Raw genomic sequence first — 23555 nt, forward strand, 5'->3', positions numbered from 1 at the left:
ATCATATTGACACATATGTAATTAAAAATTACTTATAAAGGTTTAACCAAAAAAAATAACAAAGCATTTTCTTGTCAGTTATCACAAAGCAAAGACCAAACTACAGCTACCAAGCTACCAAAAAACGAAAACTTATGTCAACACTGAAAGTGGCCATGATTTGATTGGTAATATCTTTTCAACATGGCGTCTAGCCTAGTTGTTCGGAGTGTGTGTGTGTGAAAGTGCAGTGAAATTATGTTAATATCAAGTGTTTTTAGTAATAATATTAGTTTTTAAGTGAAAACAGTTCGCATTAATGCAGTGGTTAACCTATAATGGCTTTGGATTTACGCTTGCACTCTCCTGTAGGCGCGGAACCCGTTGTTTATACATGGCCCCTCACATCGGGTCATGGCTCGGTAAGAAACTTATATTTTGAATTATAGAGTTCCAAAAACAAGTTTTTGTGATATAAAAACGGAGTCGTAACATTAGAGGAACTCGTAAAATCTATTGTGTGAGAAGTTCGTCACTGCGAAACATGATCAGTAAAGTTAGAAATATTGGATCTAAGAACGTGATAAACGTTTTGTTTTTAGTATCTTACATAAGTAGACGGTATAAATAATATTACTAGACCTTGCAGTATATCTTTCATATATTCTGTGGTTAGAAGATCACAGAAAGTGTATAGGGTATTGCTCACATCACATGGGTAGTGCAGAGTGTATTGACCTCGTGTTTTGTCAAGGTGTCGGCTTTTTTTTAGATATGTACACACTGTTGCGTATTCTTCAATCGTCATTTATTTACATTTTACACTTTTCCATAATATGTATGTGTAAATGTGGTATCAGGTGTCAGAACTGTGTTACTCAATGGATGGGTTACATTTCTATTTTTATTTGGTTTTGTTCACAATGATCTATTTGTATCATTCTCTTTATTATTAGTATGAGGAAGCGTTTAAAGTTAACTATTTACTACCCAATAGCTAACTACCATAAATAAAACTTAGAAAGGAGGTAAACATATAAAATTTATGTTTTGTAATACATTATTAGTGAGGATAAAGGGTATACTTTGCTTTTTATATTTTTTCTTGAAAATATTAATGTCATTTATAAATATCATGACAATATTATGTTTGTGTATGCCAATGAAGATGAAAATATAATTTAAACATGAAATTTCATAACAACTGACATTATGACTATACACACTGCACATTTAAATCTATAATTACACTTAGAAAAGTAAACTTTAACTATTTTTTTTTGTCAAGTAGATGAAAATTATGAAAGTGACAATTACCACCATTGCTCAGATAATGTACCATATATACTGATCCAAATTACAGACTGTTTATTGACACTTCTTTTTCACTAAATTCACAAAATTTAGGTTTTGGGTTAGAGTTAACATATTGTGGTTTTTTATATCAACCTATTCTAAAATGTAACAGTTTTATATCTTCATTTAATTATCATTTCATATTTTCATTCCATTATCATTTTATATTAATTTGTCCAATACAATGCTAATAAATTAATTTATTTTACACACCAAATTTAATATTCTAGTAGGCTATTGAACTCTTGACCTTGATATGTTCATTGATAAACACTTGTTAGCTTTTCATCCAGTTGATTTGTAAATTTTACATATTCTAAAATAGACAAAGAGAATTCAACATTTGTAATGAATTGTGATGCAAGAATCATGAAGATCCATGAAAAAAACATTGAGTTAAGACATTATATTACCTGTGTCTTTAATTTTGTTTGAAGTTAAATTCTGTGATTTAAATAATAAAAATTTTAAATGGTAAATTATTATTTTATTAATAAAAGCATACAAATGAATGAAACAAGGTTGTATTTAAAGATATTAATTAAAAATATAGTCACTTCATATTGTGTTATAGAGATCGGTAATTGATTAAAGCAAGGTAAGATATACTACTGTAATTTTTTACAACCTTTTGATGGCTCTGTACCCTGTTCTTAACCTTAATTAGCCCAATAGATTAATTATTAGATTAGTGGCCATGTTTAGGAAAATGGTTAACATATAATTGGTAAAAAAATAAAACATTAGTTTGCTACCTACCCTCTTACAAAGATCAATCTTTATTGACCTATTTCCATGCATAATCCTATACCAAAAGTCGATTTTAGGGTTAATAATTAATATCAAAATAAATTTGCTTTTATGGATAGATATATGTTTCTACTGAAAATGTTATTAATAATAGTGTAGATATTAAATATGTGACAAGACATGTTTTTGTCTATTTATTTATTGTGGTTTCATAATGTCTTTATGAATATGTAATTAATAGAAAGAAACTTTGTATGGGTAGCTCTATTTACTAAATGTTAGAATCAAGAAACAAGATAAAACTATCCTTGAAGTTTGACATAATTACACTTTGATATGAATTTTGCATCAGGATTCATAGTACTTTTGGATATTATAATGGACGAAGTAAATGATGATACAAGAATTTTATTTATAATATAAATAGAGAAATACAATGAAGTTTTTGTTAAATTGATATTCCTTGTTTCAGGACAAACACGATGGTGCACTAGAAATAGTAGAAACTATAAGGTAATTTATTTATAATACTTGATTTTTACTACAGTATATTTCCTTGTATATTTGTGTACTGTGGAAGGCATTGGGAAAGGCCTATGCCCAGCAGTGGGCAGATAAAGGCTATTAATAATGATGATGGTGATGATAATATTTCCCAAATAAAACTTTACCAGTAAATTACTCCATACATGTTTGAAATTCTCCATGTTTTTTGCCATTCTTCAGGGAAGTATACATATAAAACTTCACTACTCATATGTATATTTTTGATGCCGTGAACTTTATGTGTTAATACGGGCAAATAAATTTGAAGAACAATAGTTAAATAGTAAGGTATTAAATTTTATGATTTCACTTCCTCTTAATTTGTTGCTAAAAGTAGGATACTTGACTAGTTGCCATGAATCATTATTGAATATGACCTAATGACTTACTTGTTAACTAACAAACAATACTATTGTAGCACTTGCATTTGAACTATAAGCTTGTAATTATGTAGGTGAAAATTACTTCACCTCTAATATTGGTATCATAAAACTTGCTTATAACATTTTTTGATACACTTTTTGCTCAATGATTTCATAACAGTAAATGTCTTAGCCTAATATTCAGTTATATTGAATGGAAAACATACAGTAAAATTTGTTTATTATAACTGCTTGTATTGACCAACCACTTATAATGAAGAAATTACACAGTCAAGTGTGGTATTCATAAAAAATATTTTTTAATAAAATTAGATGTAGTGACTTGCATATATATATAGAGAAAAGATCATAATGATTCCTAACACCTATGGCAGTGTTTTGGGGTACTGCAAAAGAGGCATATTGTAATAGATAATTTGATGATGGTGATGTTTTTTTAACAATAGTATTAGAGACTGTTTCTTGCTGTATTTTGTCTGTATCTACTAAAAAAAATACATACTAACAAAACAGGAGATTGTATATTTTGTACAAAAGGCTTTGTATGACGTCATAATGTAATTTTTTGTAATAACTAAGTATGAACATTAATATAAACAAGTAATTATATGTTAAATAAATAACCTAATTTTCTGGGGAAAAATAAGAATTTGCAATGGAGCAGACCATACACACCTACAAAAAACATTACTTTCCTGTCAATCGGCCAAAATATACCGTCAGTGTTGGCTTTTTTTATGACAAAAATACATATTTAAATATTATCCATTTATGTCACATGTGTCAACAGTTTTTTTTTTTTAGTTATCAATTCCCAAAAAAACTGTTACTGAACAATGCGGTAGATTTTACTTGTGTTTTCTAATTGACATTGTGCTCTAGTTACTGTCAACTAGTTGCATCAGTGCAGGCTGCAGGTAGAACGAAGGACGCGCGTGTGTGGCGGGGGCAATGGCCGACCGAATGATATTTCGTCTGTAATTATCATTCATGCATCGCTGGAGCAATTAAACGGGGTGACGCATTTTATAAACGTTTCGAACAAAAATTGTAATTTATTGAAATACGCATTATTTAAAATACAATTTGTAAGATTGGCAGCTAAATAAAAATTTCTTACTAAATTATTTATGAGTGAATCTCAATAAGTCATGCATTATTCTATCGAACAAAGCGTTCGATTTTTGGCATGATGTTACGGAACGGAAAAAAGGATCAGTTGGTCTCGTACGTCGGAAATGAGAAGTTGTTTGGCAAGTTGACCCGCAGCCCACAGCCGCAGTCCCGGGCGGGCGTCGGGTGGTCGGCCCGGCGCGGCGGCGGGATAGCGGGGGCTGTGTGCTCCGCCCGACATTGCGACCTCTTCTCGACCGGACGCGTTCACTCTTATTTCGTGACCTTGAAACTTTATAAAGAATGCACAGCTTGAATTTAACTTATTATTAATTCTTTACAGTAGATCACTCTTTACAGTGCCTAAGCACCAATTACCTTAAAGGTATTGAGATGATCCACCAACAGTCTTAATGGTTTAAGATACTAATTTTGACAGTGAAAATTTGTACTAATATTTGATGAATTATCTTCTGATATCATACATTTCGAAACTATTGTAGACGGAACATTTCGACTTTTAAAAGCCACTTTATTTTATAAAGGCATGAGCCGTTCATCTTTGAAAGTTTAAGGTGCACACCTTTAACTGCAGAGCGCAGTCCAGTTCCGTTATTTTACAGCTGCTTTTAATCTATTGCCGTCGCCCCAAACACCTGTTACTTTTTCATAAAAACAGCAACTAATGCATAAAGCTAGCGAGAGCTTATAATTTTTATGGTTATTATTTAAAGAATACCTACAAAACATAGCTTACAATTAGGTGCATAAATCGATGGCACATATACGTAAATAATTGTATTCGACAATTATGCAATTTCCACGATGTTATGATTTATTTATATTCATTAAGATTTCGGTTATCTGTCCTATGTTGCTTTCGCATGATGTAATCTATCATAATAATTCTTTCGCTTGATAAAATTTTATCATAGTAATGTTCATAGTTCTGTTCTTTTAACTTTGTTCTACAAATTTATATCATTTGTACACGTATGTATGTAGGAACCACTGAATTTTACATGTACTTATTCCCAGTTCTGTCACTTATGTATTTTTTATTATTATTTAGTTAAATATGATAAATGTTGTTGTTCATAGATGGGTGTGCGACGACTTGCCCGAGCTGAAGGCGGCGCTGGAAAAGCACATTCTGTGCGACTATGACACGCACTCGTACGAGAGCATGCGTGCTCTCTGCGACAGATTCAACCGAGCCATCGATTCCGTTGTTGCATTGGTAAGTATTGTTGTAATACTTGTTTCTCTCTTACAATTTTTAAAGTGTAACAATCAGCAGTAGGTTATACAGAAATATCGAGCAAAGTTTCGAAGTAAGTACACCGTCAAGGTGTGAGTTCGACATTTCTTCAGGCGATTTACTCGGTTTGGAAATGGAACCATCCAACTAAGAAAACAGAATTATCTAGTCGTATAGTGTAACTAAAATATTCAGTAATTCTACAAAAGTATTCTAAGCCTTGAAGCCATTCTACTATCTTCGCTTCCTACTTCCTTTGCCAAATATTGATCACTAACAATTTGAAGGGCATCTAACGTCGTCTCTGAGCGAGTGTATATGCCAGTCCATTGCACTGGATTTATTACCCTTTTTAAATCTTAGTGTCATTGATATATCCAAGTCAACGTCCTAATCGTCTCTTCACCTTATTTATATCATAACGAAACAATGAACTGTAATTAGTGCTATATTTGATCGCCTTTGTCGTTCAAAATTGTTACTAAACAATGAGTAATTTGGGATCATATTACAGTGGTAAAGTTAATAAAATTTATATTCTAAAAATATTTTTTGGGCCAGAAACCTTAAAATACGATTCAATATGATTAATATTTTTGGAACGACTAGGAGACAAATAGTAACATTGATTATTATTATACAAAAGTACAGAGGCTCAAACGATATTATTTGCAGTCGTTTGTCAGTCATGTAATGGCAGCCGTATTGCGAAATTTCAATGTCATTGTATCTTGTATGGTATACAGTCACGGAAGCAATTTTATTGAAATCTATAACTACAAGGCTGTATTTCTAGATCGATATAAACATCTCATAAAAAAATGAAATTCGCAATTTTACTTTTTACGAAGTTTTATATAAATAAATTGCGTTATAGGTGGAAATAATAATGTATTAATGGTTAAGTATAAGAAATGTTACAAGTCCTATCGTATTTTAATGTACGTTTGCCTTAGGGCGGCGCGGTGTTATCGCAGGCCATTAGTACTCGTTATCTCGGAAGGTCATTCTGTACTGATGTTCACCTTCGGAACGTGCTGCAACACAGTTTGCTTTACACTATCATGTTTCTAAACATTAATTGCGCTGTAGGTCCACTTTATTATTTGCTACTATTCTCATAAGGAATATCTAAAATCGTTTAACAACACTTTGCCTGCTCCAGATAAACTTGTACAGATGGAATAGACTTTTAAATTATCTTAGTTAAAAATTAATGCAGGTTTCCGAACGTAACAATAAAACTTTCATCATAGTCCAAATAATGTTTTGCTTCTTTTTCTAAAATAGTCCATTATTTAGTTTTTTCTTTAAAGGTATGAATCCAATTTTTTTAAAGAATAGCAACGCGATTTATGACTAATATTTATTTGTGTATTGCGGGCGACTTCGTCAGCGCAGAATATAAAGGTAGCCTATAATATCCCCGCATTCATCCTGCTACCTTCCCTTCAAAGTCCCGACAATATCGGGCCAGCCGTTTCGGAGATTATCCGGAACAAGCGTTGATTTGCAGACAGACAGACGGACACCATCAATCTGCCCTCGTTCTTGCGGAGGGTTGGCATACTATTTACTACTCTTCCATGCATCTCTATCAGTCGTCACATTTATTCACTCCCCTCTTACACATATCCTCTACCTTTGTAGCCGTCCACATACAATCTCATTACTTTCTTATTTATGTATGTCCATATCAAGTTTTGCTTTTTGTCCTCGCTAACCTTTTGCTTCTCAATTTGTCTGTCACTGGTGCTAATTTCAAACTTCCTACAATACATACGTTTTTAATTTTATCCCCTCTGGTCACATTCACCCATAACATACGCATTTCAGCCATACGCTATCTCCTTCATCCGAAACAAACTGACAGTCAGGCAAACGAAATTAAAAAAAAAACGGATTTTTGTTTTAAGCAACGCAAATACATAATTTATTTTAGATATTACAAACAGATACTCCATTTTTATTGTCTATAGATTGGGACGATTCTAACAGGAATCATTTAATTATTTTCTTTATTATAAAGATCTGCAGCACATTACACTTGGCATAGTTTACACGTCGCGGAAACATCTTCAATGTCACCTTTATTTATTTATATACACTTCCTAGATGTACACTCTGCAGAATATTTGCGTATGAACTGTAAACATTTCGCATCTACAACACGCATAATTCACCGTTTGACCTATTTCCTCTAGTACCGTGTGCAGTTTAACGTATAATACAGCGAGATATGATTTTTTTCAACGCTACTTTTATACATGGCAGCAATCTCGTACACACAACGATCATACTGTGTAGCATGTGCGAAATGAAAGAGTGAATGTGGGACAGCACGGGGCCGCGGCGAGGGGCGCGGGGGCGGAGGCAGCTCGTCGACTGCAAGAGGGAGACACGAGGGCCAAGATGGCGGCGCGGCGAGGACGCGGCGATCGATGTCCGCAGCAGACACCGCGCGAGGCTACTCTATTTATAAGCGTCACATACCATTTCTCACCGCGCCGTCGAAAAGTACATGACAATAATAAGCCCGAATCTATTCACATGTACACCTAACGCTCCTTCTTTGTATAGTGGTCGAAAGATGTTCGTAAACTGATGCATCATCACTTACGTAGCCACTGTACTTGCCAAGATTGTAGTATTTATAGAAGAATGTATTGTCTTAGTCTTTGGTACCTTCGATGCTCTTTTAATGACTTGCAAGTTCGATTACCTTTGTCCTTCGTTCTAATATCATTAACAAGATTTTAAATATTAATCTTCGATTTAAAATATAATAAATAAATGTTGTTAGGTAATATGTTGTTATATCACATGGTTCTTTATTCTTTATTTAAAAAAGGTCTCATCCGGGAATAAAAGTCGGGATTTCGGCATTATAGTTCAGTATATACATTTATGTATTTTCATAGAACATAAAAATGCTGAAAGTAGTTTTTAAAACGATGGGCACTTTTAGTAGCATTATAATATTTTTCTCATACAACAACAAGTAGAACATAATGATAAGTATCCAGCTAACAGTTGCTTCTTTTTGCACGGTGCCTACTTTCAGGTTTGGTCCAAATACAGTTATTACGGTTAACGACCGTGTAGATACGCCGTAAAGAATTGTCTTTTCAATGTATAATATTGTTAACTTTTAAATTCATCGTTATTCATTTTTGTAATTAATTAAATATAAAGCATGTATTGTAACATACATATTAACTATTGTAACATCTATATATATAAAAGAAAGTCGTGTTAGTTACACCATTTATAACTCAAGAACGGCTGAATCGATTTGACTGAAAATTGATGGGGAGGTAGCTTAGAACCAGGAAACGGACATAGGATAATTTTTACCCCGTTTTCTATTATTATTTCCGCGCGGACGGAGTCGCGGGTAAAAGCTAGTAGTATATATTGTATTGTAACAAAGGTCATTTGTTTACACTAATCACATCTTATACTTGAATTTGAAAAATTAACAGAAATTTATACAAAACTAGCAGTCGCCCGCAACTCCGTCTACGTGGAATTAAAAAAAAAAACTTAATTAGTAACCTATATGTTCTTCCAGATTGTGTTCTACATCTAAACATCGAGTTCTATGTAACCGTTCTGGAGATACCTCGTAACCAAAATCCATCCGTCCATCCATCTAAACAGATTTAAAAAAACAGAAAAACTTAAAACAGGTTTTATTTAGTTTTAAAGCTTCTTTTAAATGTTAGTTACAACGAGGGCGACGGTTTAGCGGTGCTCATTTAATTTGTAAATGTGTATTAATAAAAGATTACAATAAGACTCGGCGATGATGTCACCGACAGGGTGATGGATGTCATGCGCATACTGAGCGCGTCAGTAACCTTGTCCGCGCGCGGTAGGATATGTGATTTGTGACATGTTATACCTACCACTACATGCTACCGTCTTGTTGCATACCGATTAACCGATTTACCTGTAACATTTTAGTCTACAGCCATATTCTACTCAGTCCAGTCGGGGGGAAACATTTCTAAACGGTTAACTGTTCATTAACATTTGTTTACTGATCATGCTTTATTATGATACTGTTTTATTTTTCTAAAAATATGCAAAAACTTGTTTGCTTTAAATGCGTACATTGCTCAAACGTATTGCTCTTGATTTTGTGACAAAGTATAGAGGTTTTTGGTGTTAACAATATGATAAATAAAGTCATAATAAAAAAATGATCAATAGAGATTGCAGTGGACCGTCTCAACTTGTTTATAGCTATTGTTGCTACATTCTGGTTTGTTAAATGTACCTTAAAACTTTCTACTGGGAAGCATCAATGGAACTTTTAACAATTGAAAGCAGGTAGAAAAATGGCGGGTTATAGTTACGCTCCGAAAACAATGTACATTGAGATACAGCTGAGATAGCAAATACAACTACCTGTGTAATGCAACATTCAGTTTGATAAAATGTTGTGTTACTTAAACACACGTACATATATCTAACTCTAAAATTCCTTGTATCTTAAAGGCGATTTTTTTATTAAGGTAAATTGTAAGCCACTTGTATTAATAAAGGTCTGTAAAAAGTTGGTAATAATTATCATCTTAGCGTTGGTTTACGAGACCATAATCTCTGTACAACATATCGTCATTCCTGTCATTATCTTTGACAAAACAGAGATAACAATATGTTTTAAACGGGGATTTTGGTCTCAGAAACTCAAGCATAATCTACTTTATACCCTACGTATAAAATGATTTTAAATCCTGTCTATTTCTTTCAATTTGAACGTAACATTCTCACACTATGAAGTCAAGCTAACATTAGATAAAATAAGTAGTGAAATTGAGCGCGTCGCTGCGAGACTGCGCTATTCATAACTATTGTTACATAGATACGCCATAGAAAACATCTTTATAGTTTGTGAAAGTTTTTTGTATTAGAAACTTTCAGTCGTTGACATTAGCGTCCATTATCGAGTTGATTGACCTCGGCGTGCACACAGGCTTGCCCGAAAACTTGATCGCCTTCTCTGATTGTTGAAAAATGCATATTTGTATTTGAATATACATAAATCTTAGTTCTAGAAACATTTCTAAGCAAACGCGTATCATTCGATAAGATGTGTAATCGCAAGTCGAGATGATAAATAACATTAGATTAGATATGAAATCATTAAAAATATTTGTACTGCGAATTGTGATAGAGGTTCGTTGCGGATCGTGCGAGAGGGCGATGACCGCAATATTGAGCGGGCAAGAATGTCTCACGTAGTGTTAATGACCTTTTTTTTGGCTGCGCTAGCGTCGCTCTATAGTCGCTTATCAAGTTCATTTTGCAATTTTAATTTATTATGTTCTTTGAATTTGATTATAAATTATGAACATAAAGTATGAATTCGAAGCAAAATCATATTACGATTTTTCACAACAGTCAAAATTATGTTTCCTACTCATCGTAGCGACTAGACAGTGGACACCAACTACCCTTTACTGTATTAAATGAATCATTCTAACTTCTTGGTGTCAATCATTAAAGATTTCTAAATAGAAACATCATTTCATTTTTATGTGCTAAGAGTATTAAACGTGTACCTTAGATAGACATAACCTTGATGTAAACATAAAGTTCTATACAATAAATTATACGAACAATGCGTAGTGTTATCGCGGGAAGATATCTTTTTCAAGCAACAGTTTGTATGGACACGAACCATTATCATAAACAAAATGATAATGTACATACAGTCAGGACCGTTCCCGGTATTCCATTTGTAGAAATTCGTCCTTTTCATTTGCATTTTTCTTGCAGTGAGTTGAGCAAACGTCGTTGGGGTAATAGTAAAAAAGTAGTCTTGTACCACTGATCGACCTTTTTTCGCACAGACACATTTAAAAGCATTTCCATTGGTTATTGTGTCCGCATCTTCGTCTCATTGCATAATCAAACGATTGTTGATTTCAGGTAGTTTACTAAGTACACAAAATATATATATGTACAATTACCATACGAATACATATTCTTTTTTCATAAATATATAGGCGCTTGTAACAATTTTTCGTTTGGTCACTTGCTCGGCCGTTTTGATAAAAAGTGGATTCTGATTTTTGACGACATATTACTGCATTACAAAAATAAAAGTTCTTCTTGTCTTCACGTTTTGAAAGTTCATTTTATCATCAAATCTAATAAAAAAAATTCATAGTAACATTCTTATGATTTTTATAACAAAACATACACTTGTTTACACGTAAGATCGGAAAAATAGTGTATCACTCGATAGTTTCACGAGGGCAAATAGTAACATGTCGGATGTTGGTACACAAGGATATCTAGGTATTATATAAATGTGATAGACGTTGTGAATGGAGAGGCAGTGAGTTGCGAGCTGCGGGTTGCGGGGAATGTAAACAAACAAGGCGAGGGCGCGGCGGAGCGCTGCCCCCGGCCCGCGACTTGAGCCCAGTTGCCGCAATCGATTACGTACGCAACCCGGTCTCGTTGCGTATTAAGTTTTTTTTAGTTATTTTAGTTCCTTATATTATGGCTTCACTCCATTTTTAGCCGACTTCAAAAAGAAGGAGGTTATCATTATCGATAGTTATCTTTATCTTTATATGATTTAAAATTATTTACTATTGAAAAGTTTATATTGCGTGCGGATAAACCGTGATGAATGTCTCAGAATGGTAATCTATCTGCAGGTATGGGTTATGATCTTGGGTTTAAGACCGAATCCTTATTTAATGCTCCTCTCCGATCTATAAAATTTGTTTCTGAAACGAATGTTGTTATTAAAGATATTTGTAACAAAAAAATGTCTTGTACTTGTATGCAAGTAATTGGCAACAATACAGCAGTGTTGTGCTGTAGGTAGGCTTATAATTACCAGATTCTCTATGTGTTTTTATATAAGAATAATGTTTTGATATGAATGTGGAAGAAATATTGAAACACAATGCAATAGTAGGCATACACGAACTAAGGAACAAAAGTCAAAAATCAACCATGTTTGGATATAAATATCTCGATCCATTGATAATAATAATCTGTTCAGTGAATAGCACAATCATGCATTGCATTGACCTACTTTATTCGTGACCTTCACGTGCGAAAATACCTATGTCCTCATTGCGGGAAAACTTATTTTTGAACCAATAAAATCTTTACTAGGTTAACACCATTTGTTACATTTTGGATCTGGGTCCATCCGGGTTTACTTTTAAAGAATATCATCATTTCTACTTATAATGAAAATACGGGAAAGCTGTGTTGCTAAAAAAGCACCTTTCAAGCATTGCGACAAAGGTACAGCAGGCTATCGTAAAATTTCTCATCTCATATATTGTCTCTTCCCGTGTTTTATGAAAACAATGCAGTCCTCCCTCTGTCATGTATTTGGCTCGTATTCTGTTGCACCAGCCCATAGAATGCAATTGCTCTATAGAACAAACACTATTCTTTCGTATCAATTAAGGTTTGGCAGGTAAATTTCAGCATTCTTCTGTTTATTTACGAAGCCTACTTTAGAACGACCTATTCCTATATAGGATTACGCAAATAGTGATTTAGAGATTACTGTTTAGGCGTGGTAGAACGCAATACTTTGTTCGCGTTTACACCTCCACATGCGTTTGTTGGATTTATTCTGATCGCTCAGCGTGTGGTGCACTTTGAAACTCATCTTGATCTGTGTAGTTTAAATAGTTGCTGTGGTTTTGAATTAAACATTATTTTTGAATAATTTTTGTAATTATCATCACAAGACCAGAATTTAAAGATGCAAAGAATTGCATTAAATTCAGCACTTGAATATTCAGCCATTTTCGTTTAAAATATTTTTTGTTACCATACAATAAAGTAGCTTATTTTGGTAACTGCGTCTGCACGATTTCTGTTTGGTTAGTGATTATGTCATATTTTACCTACGTTGTCCACAATGACGACTTTCGAATTCCTACCTTGAATTTAATGCGTTAAATTCCTCAATAGTAATAGATACATTCGGCTTTCGGATAAACCGAGGTATGAACATGCTACATAAGAATAGAATATAGTTACGTAGAGCGGACTTGCTCGTCGAACGAAGGTCGCCATTTGATTTCTCCGCAACCGTGCAGTTAGTTACGTAGCAACATGTTCGTCATGCCGTAAAACTACACTTTCCACCGGAATATTCTTTATTTGCGCTATTAGTAATACATACATGTAACATTTGTCGTCACCTTATCATTAAATTAACTCTATCGTACTTGTCTGATTTTTTGCGATAGGTTAGATAACCCAGTTTTTGTTGTCATCGTCCTGGTTTCATGTCGTGTTAAGTGTTTAAAAGCTATTTTGGATCTGAATTTACCCGGTTTCAGAATGCGGCACCCAGTCGCCGTTTTATCATGAGTAGAATTATTTTACATTGTTGATTAAAGAAGTGACATACTTATGTAATATTTTGTTTATAAGCTTTATGTTTAATTTAGATGCGTCTACGTACAACCTCCATTTTATTAATGCTTCTATATCTACTTATGATGTCAGAAACTCCATATTACAAAACCTCATTTTCATTTACTCTTATTGCCTTGCCATAACTTGTTGGTTTAAAAAAATTCCAGTCTTCCGTATTTAAAGCTGGTTTTTTGTAATAACATGTTTACATATTCGTATATCGATAAATAACTGTAAGGAATTCCCTTTTTAATTGTTCTTGCCGTGACACATAATTTACCCGAGGTAATAAACCTTTGGGTAAGTTGAGTGGTCACAATAATAAACGGAAAGTAAAGTCAAGTATGTTATAATTTATTTCAATAATGCAAGTTCAACGCAAATATATTGTAAGAAAAAAATTTGAACACGTGAAATTTGTTAAAGCGTGCCATATAGCATTAAGCGAGTTGCTATCGATTTATAATTAGTAAAAAAAAACATATATCATTGTATCCAAGGTAAACAAGTTTGTCTCGTATATTATGTTTGAGTGGTTTATCGATCGGTCATTTCGCCATGCCGGCAATGTCAAGGCTACGAAAGAATATTATTGCGTACTCCGCTCTCTCGTATTACGTTTGCCAACCTTAAAAGTTCACTCTTAATGGGCCAACTTTGATAAATTAGTTTCTTCCATTTCATCTCGTATTTCCGTTTAATTCTACAGTTATTTTTAGATCATTGAGAAATATTGATTTCGTAATAGCTTTTCACTTTCTAATTTAAAAGTTGAAGTTTAATTAAAGGATTAAGCTAACAGGAAACGTACTTACGTCCTTACCTCATAAACACACATTTTTTTTTCGAAAAATGGCACGTTGATAGGTAAAGTTTCACCATTCCTGCCCTAGTTGTAACTTCAAATTCAGGCTTTAATGTAATTTATATCAAAAATCAAGATCTGGATGCTGTCCTAAATTTGATCAAATGTACTATTGTGCATACTTACTTAAAAGTATAATAATTTAAAATTTTAGGAAAAGGGAACATCACTGCCAGCTCAACGTCTTAACAAATACCCTTCGCGCGGCTTGTTGAAGCACATTCTGCAACAAACGTACAACCAGGCGGTATCCGATCCAGATAAGCTGAATCAGTATGAGCCTTTTTCACCAGAGGTTTGCACATACATTAACTTGAGTTGAAGCTTCGATATTAAAACATTCACTTCAAATACTGTCGTTGAATTTTCAGGTGTATGGTGAGACATCGTACGAGTTGGTGTGTCAGATGATCGATCAGATAGATATAACAGCGGAGGATGTGTTCGTGGACTTGGGCTCAGGGGTCGGGCAGGTCGTGCTGCAGATGGCTGCGGCAACGCCCTGCCGGGTGTGCTTGGGCGTCGAGAAAGCCGAAGTACCCAGCAAATATGCGGAGGTATTACTTATTTTAACAAAGTTTATTACAGCTTTTTTCTTTTTTTGTAGGCATTCATTTACTTTCATCCTTTATTTCAGAGTATGGATTTGCATTTTAGGATGTGGATGAGGTGGTACGGCAAGAAGTATGGAGAGTACAAGTTGATAAAGGGTGACTTTCTATTGGATGAGCACAGAGAGAAAATAAACGCGGCGACTATCGTGTTCGTGAACAATTTCGCGTTCGGGCCGCACGTAGATCATCAGCTGAAGGAGAGGTTCGCGGATTTGAAAGACGGCGCCAAGATCGTGTCATCTAAGAGCTTCTGTCCGCTCAACTTCAGGATAACCGACAGAAATCTGAGCGACATCGGGACCATTATGCACGTCAGCGAAATGTCGCCGCTCAAGGGTTCCGTCTCGTGGACGGGCAAACCAGTATCTTACTATTTACACATAATAGATAGGACCAAATTGGAGAGATACTTTCAAAGACTGAAAAACCCGAAACTCAAGGTCAGCAAAAGGGTCTGTTTCCAATCAATTCATATTTTTTAATATTGATATAGGTTGAAAGACATTGTTATAACTTACCGTAATCTTAATGCTAACCAAATTTTGTTTCTTGAATATGTGTCTTCGCTCTTGTAAATAGAAAAATTTCAACTAAGTTATGACGTGTCTTTTAACAGTTAATTGCTTAAATTAGATAGATACATATTTACAGTGAAATGTTTTAAATCATACAATATATATTATTATATATAATTTAAATCTTAAAAATTAAGTAACTGAATATCTAAAAATCAATAATCAATTTCCGGAGATAGTAAAAAAGTGGAAAATAATTATAGTATCGATTTGTATATCAATAACGTATTTATAATTCGTATATGTTTGCAGGGATGTCAGAACGGCACGGAGGACAACGAGGGTGGCAAGCGGCACCTGAGTGCACCGCCGACGCGTCAGCCCACGCCCGACCTGCTCAACGGCAACAGCAACCACAGCACCGGCTCACTGCCCGAGCGCCGCAGGAAGGTGGCCCGTCCGAGAGCCGCCGTCAGGTAACCACACCGCATCGATACTACTATCTACACAGATATAAAATGCGCGCGTTGCTAAATAATAGTTATAATATTGTAAATGTGTTTAAATTAATTGAGGTATTTATATATTTAGGGGTGAGAACGGTAGGACGCGAGCGCGGGCGGCGGTGGCGAAGCGGCGCGTGGCGCGGCGCTCCAGCGACGAGAGCGACGAGGAGTCGAGCGGCACGGATGATGCGCCGCCCGGACCGGAGCCCGCGCCGCGCGAGTGGGGCGCGCCCTGGGCCTCCGCAGACACCAGTCAGTATATATAATATGTTTGACGTCAAACAAGAGCATTAAAACAGGCACCCAATACTAACATTTACGATGTAATTGAAGAACTTGACAGTTAAATAGATTGTGAGAATGTTGTGTTTGTGTTGCAGACCGCAGTCGTCGCACAGGCAGCAAGCGTAGTGCGAGCGCGGGAGGAGCGCGCCGGCGTGCTGCGAGAGCTAAACGACGCCGCGCCGCTCCCGCAGCCATCGCCGGCCTCGACCTGCTGCACTCCACCACGCTCGCCTCCACACTGCACAACGGCACGGTCAGTCACACACGTACACACACACATGTACACACACAAACACACACAACATTACCATTACCGTATTATTCGTGCATAATTTTTTACTTATCAAATAATGCCTCAACGGAAGTTATTTAAAACACTAGGTTGTACACCTACTAAGTGTCAATAGAGTTTACCTCATAATTAAATTATGATTATTTTATACAGCAGTCATAATAATTGCAGTTTATTGGTTGTTATTTTCTGCCGAATTTGAGAGATGTAAGAACGTTTTCTAAATGTGTAAAATGTTTTTATGTAGAAATTACCTTTCCTGGAATATAAATGCTCACAAACTTTTTTATTTATCAACAGCATGACATATTAGATCAAAATGAAGTTTTCGAAAAACGTTTGTGCGAGCAGCATCTGACGGGTTACATGTACTTATTTATGATCCATTGACTTTACTTGATAAAGTGAGTTGATGATTCAAAGGTGCTCAGGAGGTCGGAGGTCGGTGATCTTCACAGAGGAACGTCCGAGGGTTTGACATATCTCTTCCTTCGTTGTTTATGGCAATGTCCGGTAAAGCGATAAGCATGTAGAAAATAGCACGAAAAATTCGCAGGCGCAGACTAACATCGAGGAAATACTAATACCTACCTATTTTATTTTTTGTAGTATATATTTCTATTATATTTATTAAATTGTATGACTAAATTAGGTAATGTTGCATGGCAAGCCTGATCAGCGATTCTTCAAAGCCAGGAGAAGTAAAGGGTGGCATTCACATTAAGTCTTCATAGTGCTTAAAGCTGTTAGACAAAATTGTTTAAAATAAATACTTTTTGGATGATCGCTGTTTCCTTTGATTCTTGTAATATTTATGATTTCCCAATAAAATTAGATACCGTCTTTTATTTCGCTTTTGCTTCACCAGCGATCTACAGTCAAGTTGTGTTGCCGCGCTTCATCTTCTAAGTGTATATTAAATATTTTAATATATATTTTAAATAGCACAATTATATATTTTTGGTAGTTGATAAATTTTTGTAGAAATATTCTTAGTATTTTTATATATCTATATGTCTTTGAAAATTAGTAGTTTCCAAATGTTGTAATCGTATTCGTATTAGTGATAGTTTGACGTTGATGGAGATAATATATCGCATCTACACCAAACCTTAAGTCCCTAAAATCCTAGCAAATTTTCACACCCTGATGAAGTTAGAACAATGAAATACGGTATAAACAAAATCAATGCGTCTTGTGACATTGTCGGATGTATTATAAAATAAAACAAGACGCAAGAGAAATAAATTTTTAAATTGACATAGACAATACAGTACTAGGAAATACATCTAGGTGTTTGAATAATTCTTTCATGTCATGTGCAGATAGAATCTTTGTCGGGATACAATATATAGCCAGCTTTGTCGATAACTTGCTATAGTTTATTGTATTATTTATTTTTTATTGTGATCATTCATAGTGATCAAAAGACTTATTGACAAACAAGACATGAGAATTTTTTTCTGTATATGTGATGAATATATACATACACTTATATTTATGCTTTAAGTACAAACATGTTTAAAATCTTCATCTAACACTCAATTTATTATTACATCTTGGGTACAGATCATCAGATATTATGAATGACGATAGTGTTTAAAACAGTTTGTGTAAGCCTGCATATAATAACAATATTTCGTTTGCGGATGCGCGTGCGCAGGTGACAGCGCCGCCGCCGGGATGCGTGGGGCAGCGTTTATCTGCGCTGGGCGTGCAGCTGCAGCCGGCGGAGCGCCTGCACTCGGAGCTGGACATCCCGCGCTCGCCGCACACGCCCTACAGCCTGCAGCTGCTGCTCGACATGTTCCGCGACCAGTACCTCGCATTCATACAGCGCCTCAACACGCCGGAGTACGCGCAGGACGTACGCAATCAGATCGACAAGGAGAAGGTATCTATTCTTTATATCTATACATTTCATATGTCATTTTTATGTTTACTTTGCAGTTTACTAGATTACGCACTGTCGCCCGCGACTCCGTCCGCGCGGAATTACAAAAAAAACTGAATAAGTAGCCTATGCGGTCTTCCAGGCTATGATCTACTTCTATGCTAAATTTCATCAAGATCCGTTTAGCCGTTCCTGAGACACCTTCAAACAAACATCCATCTAAACATTCGCATTTATAATATTAGTAAGATTACTATAGGAGTGCGCTCGGAAACAGTGGACTATGATTACTAATTGTAGATTGTAATCGTACTTTCTGAGTTTTGTAGCCAGCGTCAAATGGAAGTGAAGTCGGATCCGATCGTTCTTGATTAATTTTTCAAAGAGCATGCAATTGCATCATAGTCTTAAAATGAAAATCTTCTTATAACAATTAGATTAAATCACATATAGCTATTGTGATTTCGAAAGTGATTGAACGCTATGTACTTAGTATATTATGGTTTCGTTTTATTTAAAATCAACGTAATTCGCTCGTAACTTTAATGCTTTGTGTAGCCGTAAATAAAATTCTTAAGAAATGCGGTGTGTCGCTTTTTATTAAAAAAAAATCATTTTAGTTTAGTGAGGGACACAATAATTATTTTGACCTTCATTGGTACCTTATATATATAATTTTATATGTCATATGTAACCATTAAGATAACTGTGTGTAGCCGAATATTATTTAATGTAACAATACATTTAATGAATGAAAACTAAATGTTTAATATTTATCAGAACAACTTGTTTACATAATTTTCGAATTAATTTAGTTATATAATATACCGGCTATAAATCGGCATGAGAAAATCTTTTACGATGTTGTCCTTATTGTAGATTTATTTTATTTTACAATATGTTTTGTCCGGCTAATCTTAGTTCCCATGTCCTTTTTAACTTTTTATTTTCATATTAATTCTATATACCTCTATATGAAAATGATGACTTATCATATACACATTATAATTCAGAAACAAAATGAAAGGACTACTCACTATATATGCTGAAACGTCTGTGACGTATTCCCATATTGCTATAACCAGGAACACGTTTGTCCAATGGAACGACCCGGGTCACGCCGCTACTGCCGCGTGTACTGAGAGGTAACAAGTGTTCTAAAAGGTTAACAAAATCCCTAAAACACTGCTCTTGTATTAACAGGAAAGGAATCAGAAATTGAAGTCGCGCGCGAGTCAATTGGACAAACAGATCAACGTATTGATCAGCGACAGTGTGGCCTTGCTGAAAGCACGCATGAGTGAACTTGGCATACACGCAAATAACACCGTCGATCTATTGGCGAAGGCGAAGGAAATCGTCGGCAGGCACAAGGAGCTGCAGAGCAAAGCTAGCAAGCTACAGGCGCAGGTATGCTATTTGCAAGATGTAAATGTATCACTATATCATGTCCTATCTTTACTGTGTCGTCACCGATTCAATATCACTTTCTCAGGTGAGCAACATCGAAGCCGAACAAGCTGTTCTCGTAAAGCAGAGAACATTAGAAATAACCGACAAATATCGCCAAATGGGTCACATACCGCCAGACGCGGAGATCACTCAGAGCATTGCGCACGATTGCATCCTAAAAGAAATTTCCGCGACGCTCGCGCATCGGAAAAGATTACACGCTCAAGTGGGTCACCTACAAAACGAAATCGTTCAGATGGAGCGAGCGAGCGAACAGAAAGCGGCCGCGCCCACCGTCCCCGTGGCGACGGTGAAGCCCCACACCGTGAACTCGAAGCCCCGGAAGCTCAGAGAGCAGCGGTCGCGGTCGCAGGAGTGGCCCGAAGTGCCGGATTTCGGTAAGATCGAGGAACAAAACCCGGAGCTGCTCGCTCAGAAAATTATAGAGACCGGTCGCCAGCTCGAGGCCGGCAAGATCGTGAAGCCGAACGTCATAGTGAACGGATACTCTCGGGAGCCGGAGCGGCACTTGCGCGACGACCAGCACCGGCAGGTCAAGGCGGCGCCCGTCCATCGCACGCAGCCGCAGCCGCCGCGCGCCTCGCAACTGCCGCCGCCCGCGCACCGCCACTCGCCTCTCAAACCTCAGAAGCCGCTCAACGTCGTCACCAAGGTGCAGGAGTCGCCCAAGGTGATCAACTTCGAGGACCGCCTCAAAAGCATTATTACGTCGGTTCTCAATGAGGACCAGGAGCAGAGGAAGGCGTCGCGTCAGCCGACACCGGCTCACCCGTACTCGAACGGCTACGTACGACCGCCAAACGCGCAGCACGGGTTCGCACCACGCGCGGCGGCCGCACCCTCGCCTTCCAGCGGGTACGGCCGCGTCGCGAGGGACCTGCGCCGCGAGCGGTACGCGTACGAGCGGCGGCCGGAGCCCCGCACGCCGCACCCCGGGCACCCCGCGCACCCCGCACACGCCCCGCACAACACGCACCCCGCGCTCGAACACCGGCACCACCATGCCGCTCAACCGGATTACACACAAGTGAGTTTTAGCCCTGCATACATTTTCCTATACTTTAAACAAAAAATATATACGAGGAAGGTTTGAACCAAATGAGTGAGAAATGAACGGCACAGTGGTTTCAAATCAATTTCAATAATAAGTACTAGAGTGCTTAAAAAGATGAGGAGGAGTTAGGAGACGGGCATTAATATTAGTTTAATGCATATGTGTAAATGTTGGTGTTCGTGTGCCAGGTATCCCCTGCGAAGTTGGCGCTCCGGAGGCATCTGTCGCAGGAGCGGCTGAGTGCTCCGGGCGCGCGCACCATCGGCGACCTCGTCAACGGCGAGATCGAGCGCACGCTCGAGATCAGCAACCAGAGCATCATCAATGCGGCCGTCAACATGAGCGCGCGCTACCACGAGCCCGCCGCCCAGCACCAGCCGCTTGAAGGTACGTCACAGCTCTCGCCATACATTAAACTATAATATTACATTGAATGCGTAAAATACAATGTTAACTTAATTTCATACATAAAAAACAAAAGTTTATTAGAAGACCTGAAAAAGCAATACAGAATTTAAAACGTAAACTTTCGTAGTTACTTGCAATACCAAGTTTTTCAGTGTCAGACATTGGCAGTGAGGTATAGTGATAGCAAGGTTATATTGTCGTGTAGGTCTAGCGGCGTGCCTGCAGGCGCGAGTGCTGGCCTCCGAGTACTGGCGCGGTCGGGGCGGCGGGGCAGGAGGTGGGGCAGGAGGTGGGGCAGGTGGCGGGGGCGGGGGCGGCGAGGCGGAGGAAGGCCGCAGGCGCACGCCGCCCCCCGACACGCACTCCAACTCCTCCACTCCGCTCGCAGACGACCTGCCCGAGCCGCGCCCACCAGGTCTGATCACACACAAACACAACACTGCGATACACTCACATCACACATTAAATATTGCTTGCAACTTTGAATAACTCGAATTAAATTAATACCGAAGTCGCAAAGAAAGGTACATAAAAACTACCCGGAGATGACAGTTGTGGACAATGTGAAAGGTGTGAAGAAGGTGTGTTAGATGGGATGAGTGGTTATTTATTTAATAAATTAACAAGTTCTGTAAAAGTTATAGCTCGCGGTACACCCTTACACATGTCTACTCAAATGAATGAGAAACGTGTTAAATAAATATTATAACATATACATTAAATATACGTATTAAATAACATTTAAAACAAGTCCTATAAGCCCACTTAGAATGGACATTGCTGCTCAATAATACGGGTCTTCAAGAAATTCACTTCTCCCATCCTCAAATTATTCGAGACTTCATAGATTATTTGAAATTCTTTGAGAAAAAAACAAATTTGTTTCAGATCAGTGCATTTTGTAATTTTAATTGCTCGTGACAACCTATGCGAATGGGATGGGGAGCGCGAGACGCTTTAGGTAAATAAGAATAAAGCCTTTTCATTGTAACGACACCGCGGCTGCGCGAGCTTCTCACATTCGAATTCATCATAGTCTCCTATCGATCGCTGGGCGTGTCCATTCTACGTGTAATATGGGGAGTCGGTCGGCGGCTCGGTACAGAATGACACGAGGTTTGTTTCAGAAGGCGAGGGCGGCGGCGAGGAGGTGGAGGAGAGCAAGTGGCAGGACCGCATCGCCTTCCGCTTCGACCAAATCATATCCTTCGCCTCCACCGCTATGGAGGACAAGCGCCGGCGCTCAGACGAGGCGTGCAACACCTCGCCCGACTCGGGCATCGGCCACGGCGAGCCCGGCCGTGCGCCGCCGTCCGCCGCCGCGACCGCCCCGCCCGGACCCGCGAGCGGCCCCACCGGCGGCGCGACGCCCGCGGCGAGCGTGACGCCGACACCGACTGGAGGCGGGGGCGGGGGCGGGAGCGAGGCGCGCACGCCCTCCCCGCTGGCGGCGCATCACTTTAAGAAGCGGTTCTTCCGGCGGGAGCGGTGGGGCGCGTGGGGCGGACCGCCGCCGCCCGCCGCCGTGGACTGGGAGCGGCCGGCGATGTGACGGCCGCGCTTGTAGCGCCGCCGCGCGCGCCGCTTCCCGCGCGTCTCGCCGCTCGCCATTAGCGTAATTCACTATCGGAACACTGCCTTTACGAGTTGACGTACGGACGAACTTTTTGTAAATATAACGCGGCGACCGCGCCGACCTCGATATTCTCTCGTACGTTGATCGTCGATTATATTTGTTATTTTTTTCGAATATATTGTAATGTAATTATGTATATTGATGAGTTTATATTATGTTTAAGAGTTGTAATTATTTAAAATTAGGTTAACGTGGCCGCTC

At 37.7% G+C, this 23555-nt stretch overlaps 1 protein-coding gene across 5 annotated transcripts; it reads left to right on the forward strand.

Moving 5' to 3' along the window:
* Positions 1-189: 189 nt before the first annotated feature.
* LOC106708949 (histone-lysine N-methyltransferase, H3 lysine-79 specific) lies at positions 190-23270 on the forward strand. 5 transcript variants are annotated; one of them, XR_006756320.1, is made up of 16 exons: positions 190-401; positions 2558-2598; positions 5229-5367; positions 14832-14972; positions 15049-15234; positions 15315-15743; positions 16119-16282; positions 16398-16564; positions 16693-16850; positions 18553-18783; positions 19987-20193; positions 20279-21283; positions 21499-21697; positions 21924-22133; positions 22607-22679; positions 22846-22905. XR_006756320.1 is itself a non-coding variant. In XM_045681786.1 (15 exons), exons 1-15 carry the CDS (start codon positions 318-320, stop codon positions 23268-23270), a joined length of 3786 nt encoding a protein of 1261 aa, XP_045537742.1. In that variant the 5' UTR covers positions 190-317. The 5 variants fall into 5 exon arrangements, 3 of the variants coding, with proteins under 3 accessions (XP_045537742.1, XP_045537747.1, XP_045537755.1); XR_006756321.1 differs by having other exon boundaries at positions 22849-22879; XM_045681786.1 differs by lacking the exon at positions 22607-22679 and having other exon boundaries at positions 22846-23270.
* Positions 23271-23555: the final 285 nt, after the last annotated feature.

This window comes from Papilio machaon, chromosome 2, assembly GCF_912999745.1.
Source record: "Papilio machaon chromosome 2, ilPapMach1.1, whole genome shotgun sequence".
In the NCBI taxonomy this organism is placed as follows: Eukaryota; Metazoa; Arthropoda; class Insecta; order Lepidoptera; family Papilionidae; genus Papilio; species Papilio machaon.